The sequence below is a fragment of the Triticum dicoccoides genome, chromosome 3B (assembly GCF_002162155.2).
Source record: "Triticum dicoccoides isolate Atlit2015 ecotype Zavitan chromosome 3B, WEW_v2.0, whole genome shotgun sequence".
Lineage (NCBI taxonomy): Eukaryota > Viridiplantae > Streptophyta > Magnoliopsida > Poales > Poaceae > Triticum > Triticum dicoccoides.
The window spans coordinates 451,154,781-451,174,926 of NC_041385.1; the positions used below are offsets into that span (position 1 = coordinate 451,154,781).

The 20,146-nt window shown below is 47.1% G+C and overlaps 1 protein-coding gene across 6 annotated transcripts; it reads left to right on the plus strand.

Annotated features, from left to right (window-relative positions):
• Positions 1–362: 362 nt before the first annotated feature.
• On the plus strand, positions 363–12,705 carry LOC119276469 (carboxyl-terminal-processing peptidase 1, chloroplastic-like). Of its 6 annotated transcripts, none has more exons than XM_037557524.1 (13): positions 363–802; positions 953–1,072; positions 6,141–6,278; positions 6,961–7,065; positions 7,167–7,335; positions 7,685–7,761; positions 8,135–8,179; positions 10,786–10,869; positions 11,355–11,393; positions 11,470–11,532; positions 11,646–11,775; positions 11,864–11,952; positions 12,156–12,705. In XM_037557524.1, the coding sequence occupies exons 1-12, from the start codon at positions 452–454 to the stop codon at positions 11,917–11,919; spliced, it is 1,377 nt and encodes a 458-aa protein (XP_037413421.1). In that variant the 5' UTR covers positions 363–451; the 3' UTR covers positions 11,920–11,952; positions 12,156–12,705. The 6 variants fall into 6 exon arrangements, with proteins under 6 accessions (XP_037413421.1, XP_037413422.1, XP_037413423.1 ...); XM_037557525.1 differs by having other exon boundaries at positions 12,224–12,705; XM_037557526.1 differs by having other exon boundaries at positions 12,405–12,705.
• Positions 12,706–20,146: the final 7,441 nt, after the last annotated feature.

The window sequence follows — 20,146 nt, forward strand, 5'->3', positions numbered from 1 at the left end:
TACATGCGGCCGCACGTGTCGGAAGCTTTCCCACGTGTATCACCTTGTGGAAGGATCCACTCAAACACCGCATTATAAAAAACATAGCCCATCATCTTCTTCATGCGCCGAACCCAATATATCTCTTTATGAAATTCCAATAACACAAACGGCGCAGCAAAAATACACACATTTTTTTAGGAAGTGCACAAACCTTCTATTAGTACACAAAACCTAAACCTGATATATAAAAAAAGTAAAGCCTACAAATTTCACGAAAAGAAAGTTGAGAGAATCCCAAAATTCGTCTTCCACTACCTCCGCCGTGGCGGACTGTTCAACGGCCAGCCCCATCCCCACATCCGCTCCAAACCCCCACCCCCACCACTAAACCAAAAACCAAGTGTTTCCCCCCCTCTTTCACTCCCTCCCACCACGAAGCTTGTGGAGGTGGAGCCAGCACAGCACCGAAATGGTACCACTCTCCTACGCGCCACCGCTACCGCCGCCGCAGTCGCGACCGAACCCCAGCCCTAGCCACAAGCCCAAGCCCCAGCCGTGCGTGCTTCTCTTCCCCGCCGCCCTCCGCACGGCGGCCGCGGCGGCCGCCATCTCCTTCTCCCTCCTCGCGGGCAACGCCGCGGCTGTGGCGCCGGTGGAGCAGCCCCCGGAGATATGCCGCGGCCAGGACGACGGGAGGGAGGTGGAGGTGAAGGCCGAGGCGGTGACGAACGAGCAGCTCGTGGAGGAGGCGTGGGAGGTGGTCAACGAGGGCTTCCTCCCCGACGCCGGCAGCCGCCCATGGTCACCGGAGCTGTGGATGGTAAATTTGTCTCGTGATGCGATTCTGTATCACTGTATTTGTTGGTTCACATTACTACAATAAAGTCTCAATGCACACTGTAGCTAGAAGCCCAGAACGCTCACTTCTATCATCAGTGATAGTGGATCTCTCAATTTTAATTTGATGCAGCAACGGAAGCAAGATATTCTTCAAGGCTCAATCAAATCCCGCTCTAGAGCCCACGACATCATCACGAAAATGCTAGCTAGCCTGGGTGATCCATATACAAGATTCCTGTCGTCCTCAGATGTAAGTTATTTATAAGTGGCACTGTTCTATGCCATTGATTTCAGCAAGCGAAACATGGCTCAAACTTGGATTGATGTTTATTGTTTCCCCAATCCACTAAGGTCATTACCTTTTGTCCTTCATGATCCACGTATCCATTTTACATCTTTTGTTAGATAATAATGACATAGAAGCTCTCCCCGGGCCATTTTGCATGTTACTAGCATGCCACGAGCACTTGAGTTCCATGATATCGTCAAGTACATGTGCGAAAGTTGATGTAAACTAGATCTACTGTTTCCTCTTGGATCTCAGGCAAAAAATATTTCATTTCTTTCTGCACTGGAAGTCATAGTGTCATGCATGCTGATCTTCAAAGAGTTCTCTAGATCAGCATAAGTTGGACTACACTTGAGAATACCATCTGACTTGGACTTCCACTCTCTGTTGTTGTTTTGTATGTTTGGTACATGGTACACACTCTGGCGGTCTGGCCTAACGAACCTACATCTGGAGACTGTAGCAATGCGATGCCATCTTTATTAGCTAGTACAGATCGGTTAGATACTAGGCTGTCCTACGCATATATATATATGCCTGTACCTGCCCCTTGTAAACACAACGAAAAAGCAATTCAAATAAAAAGAAGCCAGGAGCGACACGCTCCTGTAGCTATCACCAAAATCAGTTTTCGTCTATACTAGTTTACGTTCGCAAGTTTACGAGAGTTCCGTCGAGGGAGTCACCCCGTCGATCCAAGATCAAATCGATCCTGTGTAGTACAAGTCGCCGGCGAGTACAACCTAGCTAGCTACTATCAATTAAGCTGCCTGCTTGGTTGCTTGTTGAAGCTAGCTTGCACGTACAGGTTGCTCCTGGTTGATTTGTTCTAGCGTTCAAAAGCTAACAATTGGTATCAGAGCAAGTCAGCAACAAGTGGTGGCGGAACGGGCGGCGCCAATGTACAGGCGCATCGCAACATCCCCATCCAGTACCCGATGCTCACCGACGCCAACTACGGCGTGTGAGCGGTGAAGATGAAGATCATTCTCCGAACCCTTCGAGTGTGGGAGGCCATTACGGACGACGACGTCGACAAGGAGTGCGACGAAGGTGCCATGGCCGCCATAGCCCAGTCTGTGCCGGATTCCGTGCTGATGACATTGGCGGAGTTCGAGACAGCAAGAGAGGCGTGGAACGCACTCAAAGAGATGAGGATCGGAGAAGATCGCGTCACCAAGGCTCGGGCACAAGTGCTGAAGCGCCAATTTCACAAGTTGCAGATGGAGGAAACTGAATCGGTGAACGACTATGCCATGCGTCTGACTACATTGGTGGGAGAGATCCGCGCGCTTGGTGCAAAGCTCGAGGAGACCGAGATTGTGGAGAAGTTTTTCAGTTCGGTGACTGCTAAATTCACGTACATCATTGGCACGCTCGAGCAGCTTTACGACATCGACGACATGACCATAACGGAGGCGATCGGACGCTTGCGGACATGGGAAGAGAATGCTCGTGGTTGTCGGAAAGGCAAAGGAGGAGGTGGTGACCAACTCATGTACTCGCGCACAGATTGGGAGTCCCCAAGTAGCAAAGGAAGGCACAACGTTGGCGAAGGCTCAAGCAACGCGAAGCGCGGCGGACAAACCAGAAAAGGCAAAGGAAAAGGCAAGCCACAAGGTCGTGGTAAGGCAAACCGATCTAAAGAGTGGAAGCCAAGGAACTTGGATATGTCCGAGGTCAAGTGCTATAACTGCAACGAGATGGGTCACTTTGTGAAGGATTGTCCGGAGCCTAACAAGCGGGAGATCAAGGCAAATTTGGTGAAGCAGGAAGACGAACGTCCAGGTCTTCTGATGGCCGAAGTTTGTGATCTCGTCCAAACGGCGGTTGTGAAACCAAACCGGAAGGTGCTACTTCATGAGAAAAAAGTAACACCAAAGTTATCCGGAAACCAGAACATGTCATGGTATCTAGACACGGGTGCCAGTAACCACATGACGGGGTGCAAGGAGAAGTTCCTCGAGCTGGAATATGATGTTCCAGGCTCAGTCAAGTTCGGTGATGGTTCAAATGTGGAGATTTGCGGGCAAGGCTCTGTCCTCTTCGAGGGTCTCACAGGAGAACATCGCATACTCACCGGAGTGTACTACATCCCAAGGCTTCGCAACAACATCATCTCTATCGGGAAACTTGACGAGAATGGATGCAAGGTGAATATCGAGAACGGAGTGATGACGATCTTCGACAACCTCCGAAACGTGCTAGTGCGTGTGAATCGCACGCGGAACAGGCTCTATATTCTCAACCTTGATCAATCTCAACCGGAGTGTTGGCTCGCCAAGAGTGATGATGATTCATGGTTATGGCATGCTAGATTTGGACACGTTAACTTCTACGCCTTGAAGAAGATGTCGAAGATGGAGATGGTATCTGGGATGCCGTTTATCGACCATGTTGATCGAGTATGTGATGGGTGCTTGGTTGGAAAACAGCACCGCAGGCCATTCCCTGCTCAGTCTACCTATCGTGCAAGTGATGCACTCGAGCTGCTCCATGGTGATCTATGTGGCCCTATCACCCCAGCAACTCACGGAGGAAAGAAGTACTTCTTCCTTGTGGTAGATGACTACTCGAGATATATGTGGGTCGTTCTCCTACGATCTAAAGATGAGGCGTTTGAAGCGTTCAAGAAGCTGAAGGCTGCAACGGAGATGGAACACAAGCTGAAGGTTCGCGCTCTACGGACAGATCGTGGCGGAGAGTTTACGTCGAACGAGTTCTATGACTACTGCGAGAAGATTGGCATAAAGAGGTTCCTGACGGCACCTTATACGCCACAGCAGAACGGGGTTGTTGAAAGGCGCAATCGAACCGTCGTTGACATGGCGAGAAGTTTACTCAAGAGCAAGAACTTGCCGGGGACTTTTTGGGGAGAAGCTCTCTCGACGGCGGTCTATCTTCTCAATCGGGCTCCAATGAAGGCGGTGATCGGCAAGACTCCATATGAAGCAATTTACGGACGAAAGCCGAATGTGTCTCATCTACGGACGTTTGAGTGTGTGGCGCATGTGAAGACGGCGGAGCCGCATCTCTCAAAGCTTGCCGATCGCAGCACCAAGATGGTGTTCATCGGATACGAGAGGAGTTTCGGCACCAAGGCATACCGCTTCTACAATCCACGAACCAAGCGTCTACGGATTTCACGCGACGTTGTGTTTGAAGAAAACCAAGCGTGGAATTGGAGCGCAGCAGCCGACGATGCTCCAAACGGTAACATATTCACTGTTGAATTTCCAACTGATGAAGATGCAAGGGAGGATGTCCAGGTGGTTGGCAAGACAGTCAACCAAGGTGACCGCAATGGCAGTGATCGCCATGGTGCCGACACCAACGACGATGTGCATGGGTCGCAAGGTGATAGCAACAACGACGCGCAAGACACGGGTAGAGATCTCGGCGACGACATCGACAACGAGGCGCATAGTGATGATGACAATCAAGATGATGGTCACGATCACGACGACTACGCTGACGACGCGGATGCCAACGACCCGGCATCTACCACGCCCGAGACTCAACGGTCTTCCTCAAGTGCATCGACGCCGTCACAATTTGTGTCACCCCCTTCGCAAGCCACGACGGATTCTTCCGGGCCTCGTCGCTACAAGCCCCTCAAGAAAGTCTACAAGTATGCAAAGCCAGTTACACTTGAGTACTCCGATTTGTGTTTACTCGGAGTTAAGGAGCCGGCGAACTTCGTAGAGGCGAGCAAAAGTTCAAGTTGGATGCACGCCATGGATGAGGAGATGAAGGCGATCGAGAGCAATGGCACGTGGACTTTGGTAACCCGACCTCCGAACCAAAAGGCCATAGGTTTGAAGTGGGTTTACAAGTTGAAGAAGGACACGAAGGGTGCCATTGTGAAGCACAAGGCAAGACTCGTCGCAAAGGGCTACGTACAACGTCAAGGAGTTGACTATGAGGAGGTGTTTGCACCGGTTGCTCGAATCGAGACGGTGAGAGTGCTCCTAGCTTTGGCAGCACAAGAGGATTGGAAGGTTCATCATATGGATGTGAAATCCGCTTTCCTCAACGGCGACCTCAAAGAAGAAGTGTACGTGGAACTACCCCTCGGCTACGAGAAGAAAGGCGAAGAACGGAAAGTTTACAAGCTCAAGAAGGCACTTTACGGGCTGAAGCAAGCGCCAAGAGCTTGGAACGCAAAGTTAGACCGAAGTTTGGTCTTGCTCGGGTTCAAGATATGTCCCCTCGATGATCCAAATGACAGTCTATCAAGCACCGAAGAACAAGTGAAGGTTAAAGACGTGACCAAGGAGGAGTGCTGGCGTCAAGCTACAGACGAGCCGACGACAGCAAAGACGGTCCCTGAAATGCTACGAGGAACGACGAAAGGAATGCCAACAGTAAAGCATACAAGCAGTCATCGCATTTGGGATCCAGGCCGTAGCGAGGACGTCATGTTTAAGGGGGTGAATATTGGGATTAAACCCGACGTCCGAGTACACGTCTGTGTACGTGTCCGAGTAGTACAACATATAGGATACCGAGTAGGATTGGTATTAGCTAGTACAGATCGGTTAGATACTAGGCTGTCCTACGCATATATATATGCCTGTACCTGCCCCTTGTAAACACAACGAAAAAGCAATTCAAATAAAAAGAAGCCAGGAGAGACACGCTCCTGTAGCTATCACCAAAATCAGTTTTCGTCTGTACTAGTTTACGTTCGCAAGTTTACGAGAGTTCCGTCGAGAGAGTCGCCCCGTCGATCCAAGATCAAATCGATCCTGTGTAGTACAAGCCGCCGGCGAGTACAACCTAGCTAGCTACTATCAATTAAGTTGCCTGCTTGGTTGCTTGTTGAAGCTAGCTTGCAGCCTTGCACGTACAGGTTGCTCCTGGTTGATTTGTTCTAGCGTTCAAAAGCTAACAATCTTGTGCTCTTTTTCTCCTTTGCTTTCATAGTGTTGTAATACAAAACTCTTGCTTGAATGTTTTTACTAATTGCTGATCTTTGATTGATTTTATTTGGTAATTTTGCATATGTTCAATCAATCTGCTAAAGTTCTCAAAGATGTCAAAGTATGACATGACTGGTATTGGGTTGAACTTACGAGAGATTCCTGATGACAATGGTTCTTTAAGATTGGTGGTATTAGGACTGATACTAGATGGGCCTGCTCACTCTGCTGGTGTTAGACAGGTATCAACTGCTAAGCATTTAGGCTTTTTAATTGATAGTTTGCTTTTCTTTTCTATGGGAATCTTGCTTATACCACAATGTTTTCAAACCGACCATGTTCCGGTTTCTGGTATGTACTTCTTGTACAAAGTTATCTTAGCAGATAGTCAAACTGCATGACCAGTTACATATGGGCAGCATTTGACTATATACTCCCAATTTAAGAATCAAGATGCTGAAATAATGTTGGCTCATGTCTCTGCTTATACCTTATGGAGTAACTAGATCAGTAATGCTTTTTTTTTGTCTTGAAAAGGATGACTAAAGCTTTTAATCTTTTTTGCATGGATTAACCGAACCCTTTCTATTTCATATTTTGTGCTAAGCGCTTCACTATAGAACATAGTATTCTCAGCTTTAGCTTTTTTTATTTCATTCCTAAAAATTGAACGTGTTAAGATATTTGAACAAATGGCAAGTTCTATTTTGACTTTTCTCATTCTCAACATACTAAAGGCATCATTTTTTTAGGGGAAAGCAGCATTTATTTCGGAAAATACACTTTTGGTAATTATTATCAGAGAACACTGTTATTTTACTGTTGATTGCTGGGAGCCTAGGATTATCCCATGACCTAGTTGGGTATGAAGTTAGATCATATACACACATCACCTAATCCTTCCGGGTCATTTATCTTTATCAGGGTGATGAGCTTATGTCTGTCAATGGTATCGATGTAAGAGGTAAATCTGCATTTGACGTGTCATCGATGCTGCAAGGCCCAAAGGAAACTTTTGTTACAATTAAGGTTTTGAACAATCTTATGAACACTATTAAGAGTCTGTCTGGCATCTCTTTGTGTCCCTTATTTTCAAACTATCTTACTCTTTTTTATAATATTATATATAGGTTAAGCATGGCAACTGTGGTCCTGTTGAGTCAATGAAAGTGCAAAGACAGATGGCTGCTCGCACTCCAATTTTCTATCGTTTGGAGAAAAGAGACAATGAGAATTCATCTGTCGGATATATTCACATTAAAGAGTTCAATGCAGTGGCCAAAAAAGATTTGGTCAGCGGTGTGTTGCTGGTTTGTTCACCCTATCCTCTGTCATTTCTAAATCTGTGCCATTTTTTGTATAACTATGTTTTGCAAATTGCTATCTAGTGTCTAACTCTAGTGAGCTGATTTGCATACATCTAAATATTTAAATTCTTATCCAAATTGAGAACATAACGACAGTTTATAATACCCCCTCCCTTTTTTGCAAACTGAATGTACACAATTGATTGTTTCTGCTCTTTTAGTACCTTTGGCTTGCATGTGATTCTGTTGATACTACAATAATCTTAGTTGTAGTCTTTTAGATATCATTGTTGTTGATTTACAGCAAGATTTGTCCTTTTAACGTTACCTGTCTCTTGCAGCACTGAAACGTCTACAGAATTCAGGTGCCTCCTATTTTGTTTTGGACCTGAGGGACAATCTTGGTGGACTAGTGCAAGTATGCCATTTTTTTCTTTTTCAAATTACGCCCACGCTTCCTAAAGTAGATGTCATTCTAGGATTATGAGCAATATCTAAAGGCATGTATACAAAAGGCTATATTACCGCCCTTCATTAGGTCACTTCTTGCTCTCGGATGGTGTATAGGAACCAAAATTTGAATGCTAGAATGTCCTATCTTTAATCTGCTAGAAGCCCGGAATTAAATTGTGTTTGGTAGGGTATTCTCTTCTTATTGAGGCTCTTGAGTTATTGTGAATTTCTTGAAATAGTTTGAGGCTCGTCACATAGGTTCAGAAATGAACTGCCAAGATATCATCTTTTTTCGATGGGTTATGCTTACACGGTCTGATGTTATGTTTATCTTGAAGGCTGGAATAGAGATTGCAAAGCTCTTCTTGAACAAAGGAGACACGGTATGGAACTTTACTTCTTTATTTTTAACTTGTGCTTTCTTTTCTGCAATCATTACAAAATTGGTGCATATGTTTTATTTTCATGTCAAAATGGTGCTAGATCATTGGTTATGGCTTTAACAGCTTTGCTTTTACCCACATGACTAGTCAAAGTAAATTCTGTTGGGGATTTTCTGAAATAAAGGGAAAGTAGAGGAAATTTTGGAGTGAACTGGATTTTCCTATGTATGCCTGGAATGAATGAATGCTTAGGATTGCTTTGAAGTTCCTATGGAATGACCCATTATAGAGGAAATTTGGGTAAAAACAACGGCCCGCTTGGGACTTTGGAAATATTAGAAGCGGGATTAGGAGAAACACAATAATTGCTCCCTCCGTCCCATAATATAAGAAAGTTTTTGACACTACACTAGTGTTAAAAACGTTCTTATATTATGGGACGGAGGGAGTAGATGTCAATTCTACTGGGTTCCTAGAGGAAATGAAGACACAGAAATGTACAAGATAGCTATTTGGATGCTCTACATGCATTCTTTACAGTAATATCATTTTTGTTACAGAGAGAAGATGAACCATGGCTAGGTTTTGAGATCTTATGGGTTTCAACTTTAGCCTACCCCAACTTGTTTGGGATTGAAAGGCTTTGTTGTTGTTGTAGAGAGAAGATGTGTGAGAAAGAGCAGTCATGCTTTAAAATGGGGCTTGAGCTGAGCTCATATTAACTATCCTCCAATATGTTGAAGAGAGGAAGGGTTTCCATTGTAGTTCGTTGGTCCATTCCGACATTCCAAAGGCTGTTATGGAAAGAAAAAAAAATCCACTCTCCAGATTCTTGTATGCTTTGGAACAGCCATTTGAAACCGTTCATTTGGTTTTGTTTCCCATAGGATTTCACTATTCCTGCGGTTTCCTTGGTCTGGTGTTCTCCAATTCAAGTATTCTGAAGCTGGCCTTAAAATCTTATGGAACTTTTGTGTCCATTTGAATACAAGCTTACTTTCCATGAAATAGTAACTCAGGAATCTTCTATATCTAAATAGCTAGCCCCCACTAACATATTTCTCCCAACATGCAAGCATGCTACCTCATCATTCAATATGCAAGGGAAAAGGCCCTCCTCAACATGCAAACATGCATGCATGGAAATTCCATTCTATAATGCTATTTACATTTAATTCTTATATTAGTTTAAAAATTACTATTTAAAATATTCATTTTCCATATAGCCAAAACCTCATTGAAATATTGCAAAACAGTCCCGCAACAACGTGCGGGGCATCATCTAGTTAAGTACAATGCATGTGCCAGATGCTTTAATCTTGGTTGGGACATGGTCATGGAAGCAACTGATCGTGCTAGGTTTTCGTTGATGTTGACTAATGATTTGAAATTCTAAACTAATTCCGCAGTTCAAAATATATTAACAACATGAAGAGGTTGTTACCATCACCACCGCCACCGTGATTCATATTTTCAATTAATAAAAATCATGCGCTCATTTAGCAGCGTGTGGTTTTGTTGGGTTACTAGTTTTAATTTTGATGTTTGTATCGTGCATACAAGGGAAAATGCATATATTCTACCGGTGGGAGGAATTGAATGGTGTCATTTGGCCCATGAACCAGCCATTTTTACATAGCAATCAGTAGCTACCAGTACACCAGTTAAATAGTGATCACCGCTGGTTTAGGTCCTGATGTTTTTCCGCTGGTCACCAGCCTAACTGTAATGCAGGCTCTCTATGGAAAAAAAAATCTCATTCTTGAGCAGTTGGTAACATTTATCTGTTGAAGTGTATATATGGATTGCCTGGCGCTTTCCATCAGTTCGGACTTTTGGTTGTGTTGGCTAGCGCATGAATCTTAACATGCTATCAGAGTCCAAGGTCTTGAGTTCAAGTCCTGGCTTTGCGATTTATCTAAAAATTGTTGATGCCCCCTTTGTGTCCATGTATAGGTGTATATATGGATTGCCTGGTTCATGAAGCTTAACATAGTATCAGAGCCCAAGGTCTTGAGTTCAAGTACTGGCTTTCGCAATTTATCCAAAAATTGATACATCCGTATCTAGAAAAATTAAGACAAGTTGGGACGGAAGTAATACCTGCTAATCTTAACAGACCAATAGTTAGTTAAAAAGCCAATGCATATGGGCTTCTAGTTAGTAGTTACCTGTTAGAGTACGTAATGGGCCTAATGGCCTGGGCTGGTGGTATAGCCCGTTAGTCTTAGGGTTAATTAGAGATAAGGGTCGCTTGCTTAGTAAGCCTTGCTTGGGAGTCAAGTAAGCCTCTCTATATAAAGAGAGGAGATGTATCAATCGAATCAAGCAAGAATTAAGAAGGAAATCCCTTCCCTCTTGCCCGGCCGTGGGCAAAAGGCTCCCGGCCGGCCCTCTCGCGCCCTCCTTCTAGCAGCGCCATAACATTACCATTCTTCATATGCTTTCGATAAAGACTGTTAAAAGTCAAAAAGTCTTTCTTTACATAGTAGTAAGTTTGAGAGCGTCATGTATTGAATTGCTTAAAGCATTTCTATTTATAGTTTCATGTTCTTAACTAAACTTTGGTAGTGAAACATATATGCCCTTAACGGATTGTTTTTCAGGTCATTTATACTACTGGCCGGGATCGTCAAGTCCAAAATACAATTGTTACTGACAGTGGACCTTTGGTTACAACTCCTGTGATGGTATGTTTTAATGATGGTGATGTACCTATTTCGAAATGCTTCAAGAGTTAGTAGTACAAAGATATCTCAAGCAGATACACTTCTCCACTGTTTTGTTGAACCGTGTAAGTGTGAATACAGCATTTACCCACACATTCCTCGGTCCTTACCACATTAAAGTTGTTAAGCAGCTTCAGCTGGCTAATTCAATGTTAACACTTTCCTATAATAAACTTGACAATGTGAGTATCCTTGAGTTACAGATTATTTCCTGATTTACCTGTCCATACTTCATGGGTCTTCTTACTTCACACTTTTAATCAGATCAATACTATAAATAAATGGTTTATTGCAGATTCAGTTTTATGTTGTAGCAAGTCCCCTAGTTAACTTGTTGCTTACAGAAATTTAGTAGGTCATGCCATATAGGAGTATTTATTATGGTGCAGTCAGATCTCCAGACTCATTTGTATCTCACTTGTCCATCCGCACCTTATGACACACAGGTACTGGTGAACAATAGGACAGCGAGTGCCAGCGAAATAGTAAGTAATTTTTTTCTCACTGGTAGTATAAAAGATCATAGTAGTAGGATCTCACCAAGTTAATGATAATTTATAGGTTGCTTCAGCACTTCATGACAATTGCAAAGCCGTTCTTGTCGGCGAAAGGACTTTTGGCAAGGTTTAAAGTTTGAACCACCTGAAATAGCAGATCATATGTCAATCCCTGCTGTGACCAACAGGCTTATAGTATGCCCGTTCTCATATGTAACTCAAGTGTCTATGATATTGCAGGGCTTAATCCAGTCTGTATTTGAACTTCATGATGGTTCTGGTATTGTCGTCACAGTTGGCAAATATGTCACGCCAAATCACAAAGACATCAATGGAGATGGAATAGAACCAGACTACCGCCGTCTTCCTGGTGCTGTTCACGTTCACCAGATTTTCATTTTGTTACACCTGACATGCAACGTACTTTACTACTTCGGCTGAATGTACTTTTGTGACAGATCTCAATGAAGCCAGAGATTATCTTATGCGTTGCCAAAGCAAGAAATTAAATTGAGGTGAAGTGCTTCATTACAAAGCTTCTTACGCAGTAAGAAAAACTATTTATCCTTGCATATTTAGCTCTTCATGCTATAATAAAGAAAAACGATGCACTTGACTGTTCGTAGCAATATGCTAATCCAGCTGGTCTGAGTTTGACTGCTTGCACTATTTCACATCAGTACTTGTAATTTTATATCTCAATTAGTTTCACAAAACATTGTCTAAAATATTTTCATGGGTAAATCATAGGGATTCACACACTGGCTATTCATAAGTTTTGGAGCCACATGTGCTCACACTGGCCTTGCACTGCGCAGAAATACTGGCCTGGCCTATGATTCTCCACTTGGTGTTTATGATATGTTTCCATCTCATAAAATGTCTCTTTTGACTTGCAAGCTACTGAGTATGGACCTAATGGTCAAATGTACTCCCTCCGTAAACTAATATAAGAGCATTTAGATCAGTATTTTAGTTATCTAAACGCTCTTATATTAGTTTATATGGAACGGAGGTTATGCCCGGGAGAATTGTACAGCGAAGAATGAACTCTCCCTGGTGAGGCGAGACCACAAGCTCTACATCGAAGCATTAATGTAGGCTTCTGCAGAAATCAGAGTGAGCATGTCCTTGCATTCTCACCGGTTCCGCAGCTCGGTAGAGAAAGGAAAGGAGAGAGCCCTTGGATTGCATTGGCTTCTGCTGAATATACCCAGCACCAGTATGTAAATAACCTGTGATCCGTGTGCAACCAGTGGCATTCGTTATATAAAGAAGTCCAACAGTAGCTCTAATCCAAGCATTTTGCCAAGACAACACTATCTTAGAGCAACGGTAGCAGATCCCCCAAAAAGGCAGCCTCCGAAATCGTTTTGGAGTGCACTCTAAATTTTACAGGACACATTTGAAGTATGGAGAAACAAAAAACTAGTCCTGTGGGCTGTGGCAATCTTGGACACACGCATCAGGCATGGCAACAAGATTCTAGTTGGGCGGTACCTCTGGACAAATACATTCCCATGTTACAAACTTCTTTGCCTTGAGGATAAGGCGCAACTCAAGATGATGATAGTCTATCATGTCTCAAACTCATCTAAAGATTCACTTCTACCTGAAGAAACACAACACTAGCATTGAGTGGAACAAAATGCTCCAGAGAATGAGCGACTGAGACGAGCCAAGGCGACTTAAGTGAAAGATGTGCGGCTTTACATTCTTTTGCTGACACCCTTTTCGCGGAACATCAACGTTTACTTCTAGCTATGCAGGCTATACCATTGTAATATCTCTTTTCCCTACTTAGAGCATTACTAGTAGAGCCCTCAAACCCCTGAAAATAACCGCTTTTTTTATAGTTTTCGCCGAAAAAACGCCGTAGACTAGAACCTCTAAACCCTCAAACCCGTAAAAAAATTTAGAGGTCCAACCCTCGAACGACTTTGCAATCTGTAGAAGTAGGGGTTGAGGGGAAAATCTCCCCCCAACCCGCACTCCTCGTCGCACTCCTCCTCATCGCGCGGGAGCCAACCGCTCCTTCTCCGCTCCCGCCGCCTCCCGCCGCGCCGGCCATGGAAGGCCCCAGCGTCGCCAAGCCCCCGCCCGCCGCTCCCGCCCTGCTCGCCCCGGCGCCCGCCCCCGCCCCCGCCCCCGCCCAACCGACCGTCGCCGACGTGGTGGCGGCGACCCACGTCGGGGCGAAGCGGCGGCGGGCGGGCCTCGCGGCGCCTCCTCCCGCCTCCCAGCCTCCCGCCCCGGCCCCCGTCTCCGCCCCGGCGCCTGCCCCCGCCACGGCCCCGGCGCCCGCCCCCAAGAAGAGCCGGCTGAAGGCGGCCGGCCGTGGGCCTCGAGGGGCCGCCAAGGTCGTCGGCTCGTCCCCGGCCGTGAAGAAGCCGCGGAAGAAGCCCGCCGCCGCGGCCGCGGCCCCGCCCGCCACCGTCGCCGAACCTCCTCCCGCCGCGCACGAGGTGCTCGAGGAAATGGCAACCCCATCCTCGTTCATGGACCTCCTCCAAAACGCGGAGGTGGACCCAAGAAGTCGGCAATGCTAAGGATGGACGATAGTGAAGATGAGGAGGAGAGGAACGTGGGCAAGCCCGAGGGAAACAAGAAGGGCAAGCTAAGGGTGAAGATGGAAGAAGAGGCGTCAAGCCTAAGGGAGAAGATGGACCACATGATGAAGGCAAGAAAGGAATTGACAACGAAGACATTGGAGACGAAGCTTCTTATCACCGAGAAGAAGAAAGAGGTCAAGCTTGCACAAGTTGAAGCAAAGCGTGAAGAAGCAAAGCGCAAGGCCAAGTTGGAGGAGAGGATGATCAAGCTCAAAGAGGCAAAGGTATGGAAAGAACTCATGGTGGAAGAGAAAGAGCACATGATGATGTCCAAAAAGGACATGGATCAAGACCAATTGCAATGGTGGAAGGACTACAAGGAGGACATCGCGGAGAGGAAGAGGATGTTCCGTGTTGCGTCCTCTACTTTTCGAGGTGACACTCCGATGAGTAGTTGTGGTGATGGCGGTGTGTACGACTCCACCGGTGCCGATGGAGATGCTTGATGGAGCCCGCTTGTGGTCTAGGAGATGGCGCCGAGGTGCAACTTTTGGTGATGGTGCCGATGAGAGGAGGAAGATGATGATTTTGTGATGTAAACTATTAAACCATGCATTAATGATTGTCATTTGGTAGTTTGTTTGGAAGTTGATTGTGTTCTTGTTGTCATAAATTGTGAGTTCTCAAATGATAGATTTAAAGATTGGGGTTGAGGCAAAGACTAGAACCCTCAAATCCAACCCTTAAAGCAGCTTACGGGTTGGGTTTGAGGGTTCTAGTATTTGCCCCTGTTTTTCAACCCTTAAAAGTGTCAAAAAGTGGCACTTCTCAACCCTTAAAAGTGCTTTAAGGATTTGAGGGTTTGAGGGTTCTACTAGTAATGCTCTTAGAGCATTACTAGTAGAGCCCTCAAATCCTCAAACCCTTAAAAATAACTGCTTTTTTACAGTTTTTGTCGAAAAAAAGCCGTAGACTAGAACCCCTTAATCCTCAAACCCTCAAAAAATTTTAAAGGTCCAACCCTCAAACCCTCTCCCAATCCTCAAAAGTAAGGGCTAGGGAGCAAAACCTACCCCAACCCTCATTTGGCGGTTATCCTCGTGCGGGAGGGGAAAATCCTCCCAACTCCCGCGCCCACGCCCGCGACCGCCGCTGCTAGTCGCCCCAATCGCCGGTGGCCACCCCGTCGACCTCCCGCGCGCAACGACAACGTCGTTCATGGGGAATATTCCGTTATAAGGGTTGGATTTGAGGGTTCTAATCTTTGGCCCTGTTTTTCAACCTGTAAAAGTGCACAAAAAGATTATTTTTGGATCCTTAAAACGCTAGTGAAGGTTTGAGGGTTTGAGAGTTCTATTAGTAATGCTCTTAGCTCTTTAGCAGAACTCATGGCATCTTCAATGCTATCACCTAAAACGAACACGGTATTTGTCCGCGGATGCATCTCGACGAGTCCGTGGCATAGTGCACCTCCTTTGTTGTCTATATTGTCGTCATCATTGGAGCAGTACAATGATATGGCATCCAACGCTAGACATAAACGTCCGCCTGCAATACAAAACACATTCAGATGAAATTCATGCAAACATGATAGAATTCATTTAAGTTCGGACATAAATTTACGTAAAATGGACAACGATACCTCCTTCGTCATCCATGTCGTCGTCGTCATCATCGGAGAGGTACAGTGATATGGCATCCAACGCTAGACATAAATGTCCGCCCGCAATACAAACACATTCAGATGAAGTTTATGCAAACACGACAAAATTAATTTAAGTTCGGACATAATTACGTAAAACAGATTTCGTCCGTTCAACCAAAATCTTAAAAAAAACTAAACTATCATATAGCGCAAGGTGACCTCGTACGTGTGGCCCGCGACACCTCCTTCGCCGTCCATGTTGTCGTCATCGTGAGAGCGGCCCCCCTAGCGGCAGAAGAGCGCATGTGCACGGGAGACCGGCTGCTACCTGCCGCTCGTGGAGGAGTCACCAATGCCGACCCTGGCTAGGATGCCCTGGGCTTGCACCTGCCGTCGGCGACGGAGGTGTCACTGAGCGACCACCCCTCGCCGATCTTCCCATCGACACGGCATAGCCGATGCGCAGAAGTCTTCGCGGTGGTCACCGTTGTAAGCCCAGGCCTCCGCGAGAGACCCATACCGGCGCCGATTGGATTTCGCAAACGCCCAGCGGCACCTTATCTGGTCCAACGTCACACTTTGACAACAATATCTAAGATGAATAGCAACTGAACCGTACATTTAAATACGAAATCGTTGGATGTTCAACAACCTTTTTAAATTCATTGATCCCAAATGCAAATGAACAGTGTGTTCGTGCCAAAGACCTTGATATTTAGAGTCTTAAAAGCGGCATCCATCTGAAACTTCCTCTCCTCGAGCTTAAACCTCTTCTTGGCACATGCTTTTTAATAGCTATGCCATTGAGCTACATTGAAAAATGCATCAACGTGGTCAACAAGTTACAACATTAAGCAAACTAATGAAATGACCAACACATAGAGCAACAAGAAGCAAAACTTACAAGCTCACGAGTGACATGTCTCTTAGCCACTTTCTTTTCACTTGTGCAATCACACCGCAATACTTGTTGATGGCCTTTTGAATGGTGTACCATTGATGGAGTAGCGATTGCATCGCAATCATGGATCACTTCCATGTTGTAGGGTGTGTAGTTATTTTGCTCGTTGAACCAAACATGCACACTTTGCAAAAATGTTACGTTTCGCTTCATGCCTTGAAACTCCACACTGTCGACCACGCCTCACATAATAATTCATTCTCCTTCGCCGAGTATACAACCATTGTGTGTTTCCTTTAAAGTCAACAACAACAACAACGCCAAAAAATCCCGCTATGGTTTGGCCAAACACCTGATGAGCATGGCGTGCGCCATGGATGATAGTGGCAGGGGCGGATTGTACCTGGCCTTTGGCAGGAATGGCGATGTAAACAAAGGCGGGCATGCGTTGGCTGGAGCGGCAGAGGTCCTGGGTTCGGCAAGGCATGAGTGGAGGTGGTCTCCGAGTGTGCGGATACAAAGCACGTAGGAGAGATGGAGCAGGGAAAGGGGCTACAGGCAGGGTATTTTGGTGCCGTGATGTCCAAGTCTGATGTGACGGATGTCCAAACTCCATTGAACTTTTTCAGGGTTGGTGTCGGCTCTTGCCAGGTTTGGTGTTGGTTTGCGGAATTTTAGACGTCCGGACTCCCCCAACCCTTCCCAGGTCAAACCCTTTCGATGACTGTCGATGGATGGCAAAAGAATGTTCCAACCGTTATACCCAAACATTTGCATATGATTTGATTCCCCAAAGGAGATTTCCGATCCCGATATTTACGTGTGTTTTGGTGATCTGAGTTGAGTTGGAGAGATGCCCTGACACAAGGTAATACTAGTGATATGCCCCCTCCAAAAGAAAAACAGCAGTAATAGTCTGGACCATAAACGACCATAAATTCCCAAAGCGAGTTGAGCTGACGGTGAAACACCATGGAGCTGGCCCAAAAAATACCATGATCAAACATAACAAAGTCGAAAACGTCGCGTTTCGACCCTAACAGAATGCCACCCGAATGACCAGAGGAGGGAAGAAAATTCCAATCAAAGCGATCAGCCCCCGCAATAGAAGAAAGTTCGTGGGGAGAGAAGGAATGTTTGAAGGTTTCAACCAAACCAATCAAGTCTATATTATCACCCCTGACAATATCTTTAATTTGGTCCCAGCGCCCGAGCCCCGAAACCTCTGCTATTCCAGAAAAGGGCTCTCATTTGTAAGACAGATTCTTAATGCATAAGCTCGACCTGCAGGGTGCCAAGCAAGTTTTAGCACGTTTTGAGACACCCTTCTTCACATAAATCTGCGGGGCAACATCGCTAGCAGGGCCCCCCTCCTCCATAACCCCAGCCACAACTGGGGGGGGGGGCAGGAGGAGCCGCGGCGGCCTCTTTAGCCTTGGCCAAAGCCGCCTGAGCCACCTCATTGGCCCTAATAAGAGCAATCAGAGAAGAGGGAGATCCAAAATTATGATCAAGAGAGATACCAGAATCCGCGAGAACCTTAGTCAAATGCTCATCCGAGTAAGAAGGCAATACAAGCCTAGTAGGTGAAGAGATGTTCTGAACCGACGGGGAAGGGGCAGGAGGAATACCTGAAGCAGGAAGGTCACGAGCAGCCGCACGCCTAGCCGCCTTGTCAGCCACCCGCATACCACTGTCGCGGATCCGTCCGCTTTTACGCGCCGTAGAGGAGGGAGATTGAATCGGAGTAGACCGAGCCGCCACCGGGGAGGCCTGACCCGCCACATCGCCCATATCACCATCGAGGCGGCGGCACAGACCCGCAGCAGATAGCTTGGTCCCTGAAGAAGCCCGACTGCGAACGGAGAACTTGCGAACAGAAGACTTGCGCTTGGGAAGAGACCCCATTGCAGCGCGGAGCGGGGAGGCGGGGAGGTCCTCAATGCCAGAAAGAGACGGAGACCCCGGCCGAACCGGCAGGTTGGAGCACACCCCCGACATTAGAGTGCCAGCAGGAGGAGCAACCGGGGCAGCCTGAGCAGAGACATGTGCATCATTTTGATCATTTCCACCATCCTTACTCTTCGGGGCATTCTCCTTGAAAAGCTCGCGACAATCCGAACCCAATCCATCCCATTCAGAGGCCGTGAAGTGAGGGAGCGAGCCCCCACTCAAGTTGCCATCATTATCACCCTCACCGCCCAGGTTATCGGCCGAAGGAGGAGGAGGAGGGGGTGGGGAGTGGGAATTGGCGCCGCCCTCCACTCGCACCCGAAGCCTGAAGCCATCCGCAGAAGGAAAGACATCGACATGGCCATGTATGCACAAGGGGTCCACAGCCCAGATCTTGAGGCGAACGGGGCCAAGGACAGAGAGGGAATCCCGATCAACCAAGATAGGCTTGCCAATAAGAACACCAAAGGCCATGACGAACTCGGTAGAGCGTAAGCTAGGGGGGACATCATCCACAAGGACCCAAATCTCCGAGAGGGGTGATATAGGTTTTGCACCATTGGCAGCCGCCTTCACCGAGACAACCATTTGGTTAAGAGGAAGAGTGAAGCTTATGCATGAAGATATCATCTTAAGACTGCTCTTGGAAGGGAAGACCACATCGAAATCAAAGTCGGACAACTGTCGGACCTGCCAGTCCCAGCCCCCATCATCCCAAAGTTTAAGCTCGTCTAGGAGAGTTTGGGTGGAGATTTTGTGGTCTTTGATCGAGATGATAGCAACGTTGGAGAGCGCAGGGGCCACTGCCACCTGAGGGATCTCACTGTCAAGCGTGAAGAAGGAGCATCCAAGGAGACCTTGACCAAAGAGCTTAAAAGATGCAAACTTGCGACGATTTTGGCAGTTCACCGTAAGGTGGCCTTCCTTTCAATAGATCAGGCAGAACGGGGGGGTTGAAATAGAGGGATTGGAAGTGGCCAGGTTGATGGTAGGCGAAGCATGTAAGATTAGGGTTAGGAGGATGGAGAGGCGGAGGAGATGGACGGGCCGGTGGAGGAGGAGGAGGAGGGAGAATCCCGTCGCCCAAGGCGCCAGAGGATGAACCAGGGCCAGAAACCGGGGGACGACGACCAAGGGAGCCAGATCCGCAGCCCCCACAACCCATCGAACGCCCACCAAACCCAGATGGCGGACAAGAGACGCGGCCGCCTCCACGAGCCAGGGGGCGGTCCCTGCGAGGGAGGAGGAGGGGGACGGGCCACGGGACCAGAGCCTCCCATGGATCAGCCCCAGATCCGCCCGATCCGGGGGCATCAGATCCAGAGCCCGCCACGGCCGGCGCCGCTGCCCTAGCACGCTCATCCCTCTGGAGCCACTCAGGCCCCGCCGCCCAGGCCTCGCGCTCCCGAGCCACTTGTCGCCGAGCCGCCTGCTCGGCCTCAAGCTTAGAGTGCAGGGAAGCCTCGAGCTCCAGATCAGCCGCCCCGTCGCCCGCGTCCTCCCGCTGCCGCTTCATGCCCGACACGACCTCGCTCGAAGAACCACGGGAGCGATCCATGGCCACCACCGCCGTGAAAGGGAGGGAGAGAGGTGGGGGAAGGAGATCTACGGTAGGTGGGGATGCGGGAGGCGGGAGCGGCGCAGAGACGCAGGAAACCCTAGAAATGGGGGAGTCGAACCCTTTCAGACC

What these genes read in the sequence shown, in the direction of transcription:
- LOC119276469 (XM_037557524.1), top strand. Translation starts at nt 452, where the DNA reads ATGGTACCACTCTCCTACGCGCCACCGCTACCGCCGCCGCAGTCGCGA. An exon ending in AAACTTTTGTTACAATTAAG is followed by an intron (nt 7,066 to 7,166) that starts GTTTTGAACAAT and finishes TATTATATATAG; the next exon opens with GTTAAGCATGGCAACTGTGG. An exon ending in GCGAAAGGACTTTTGGCAAG is followed by an intron (nt 11,533 to 11,645) that starts GTTTAAAGTTTG and finishes ATGATATTGCAG; the next exon opens with GGCTTAATCCAGTCTGTATT.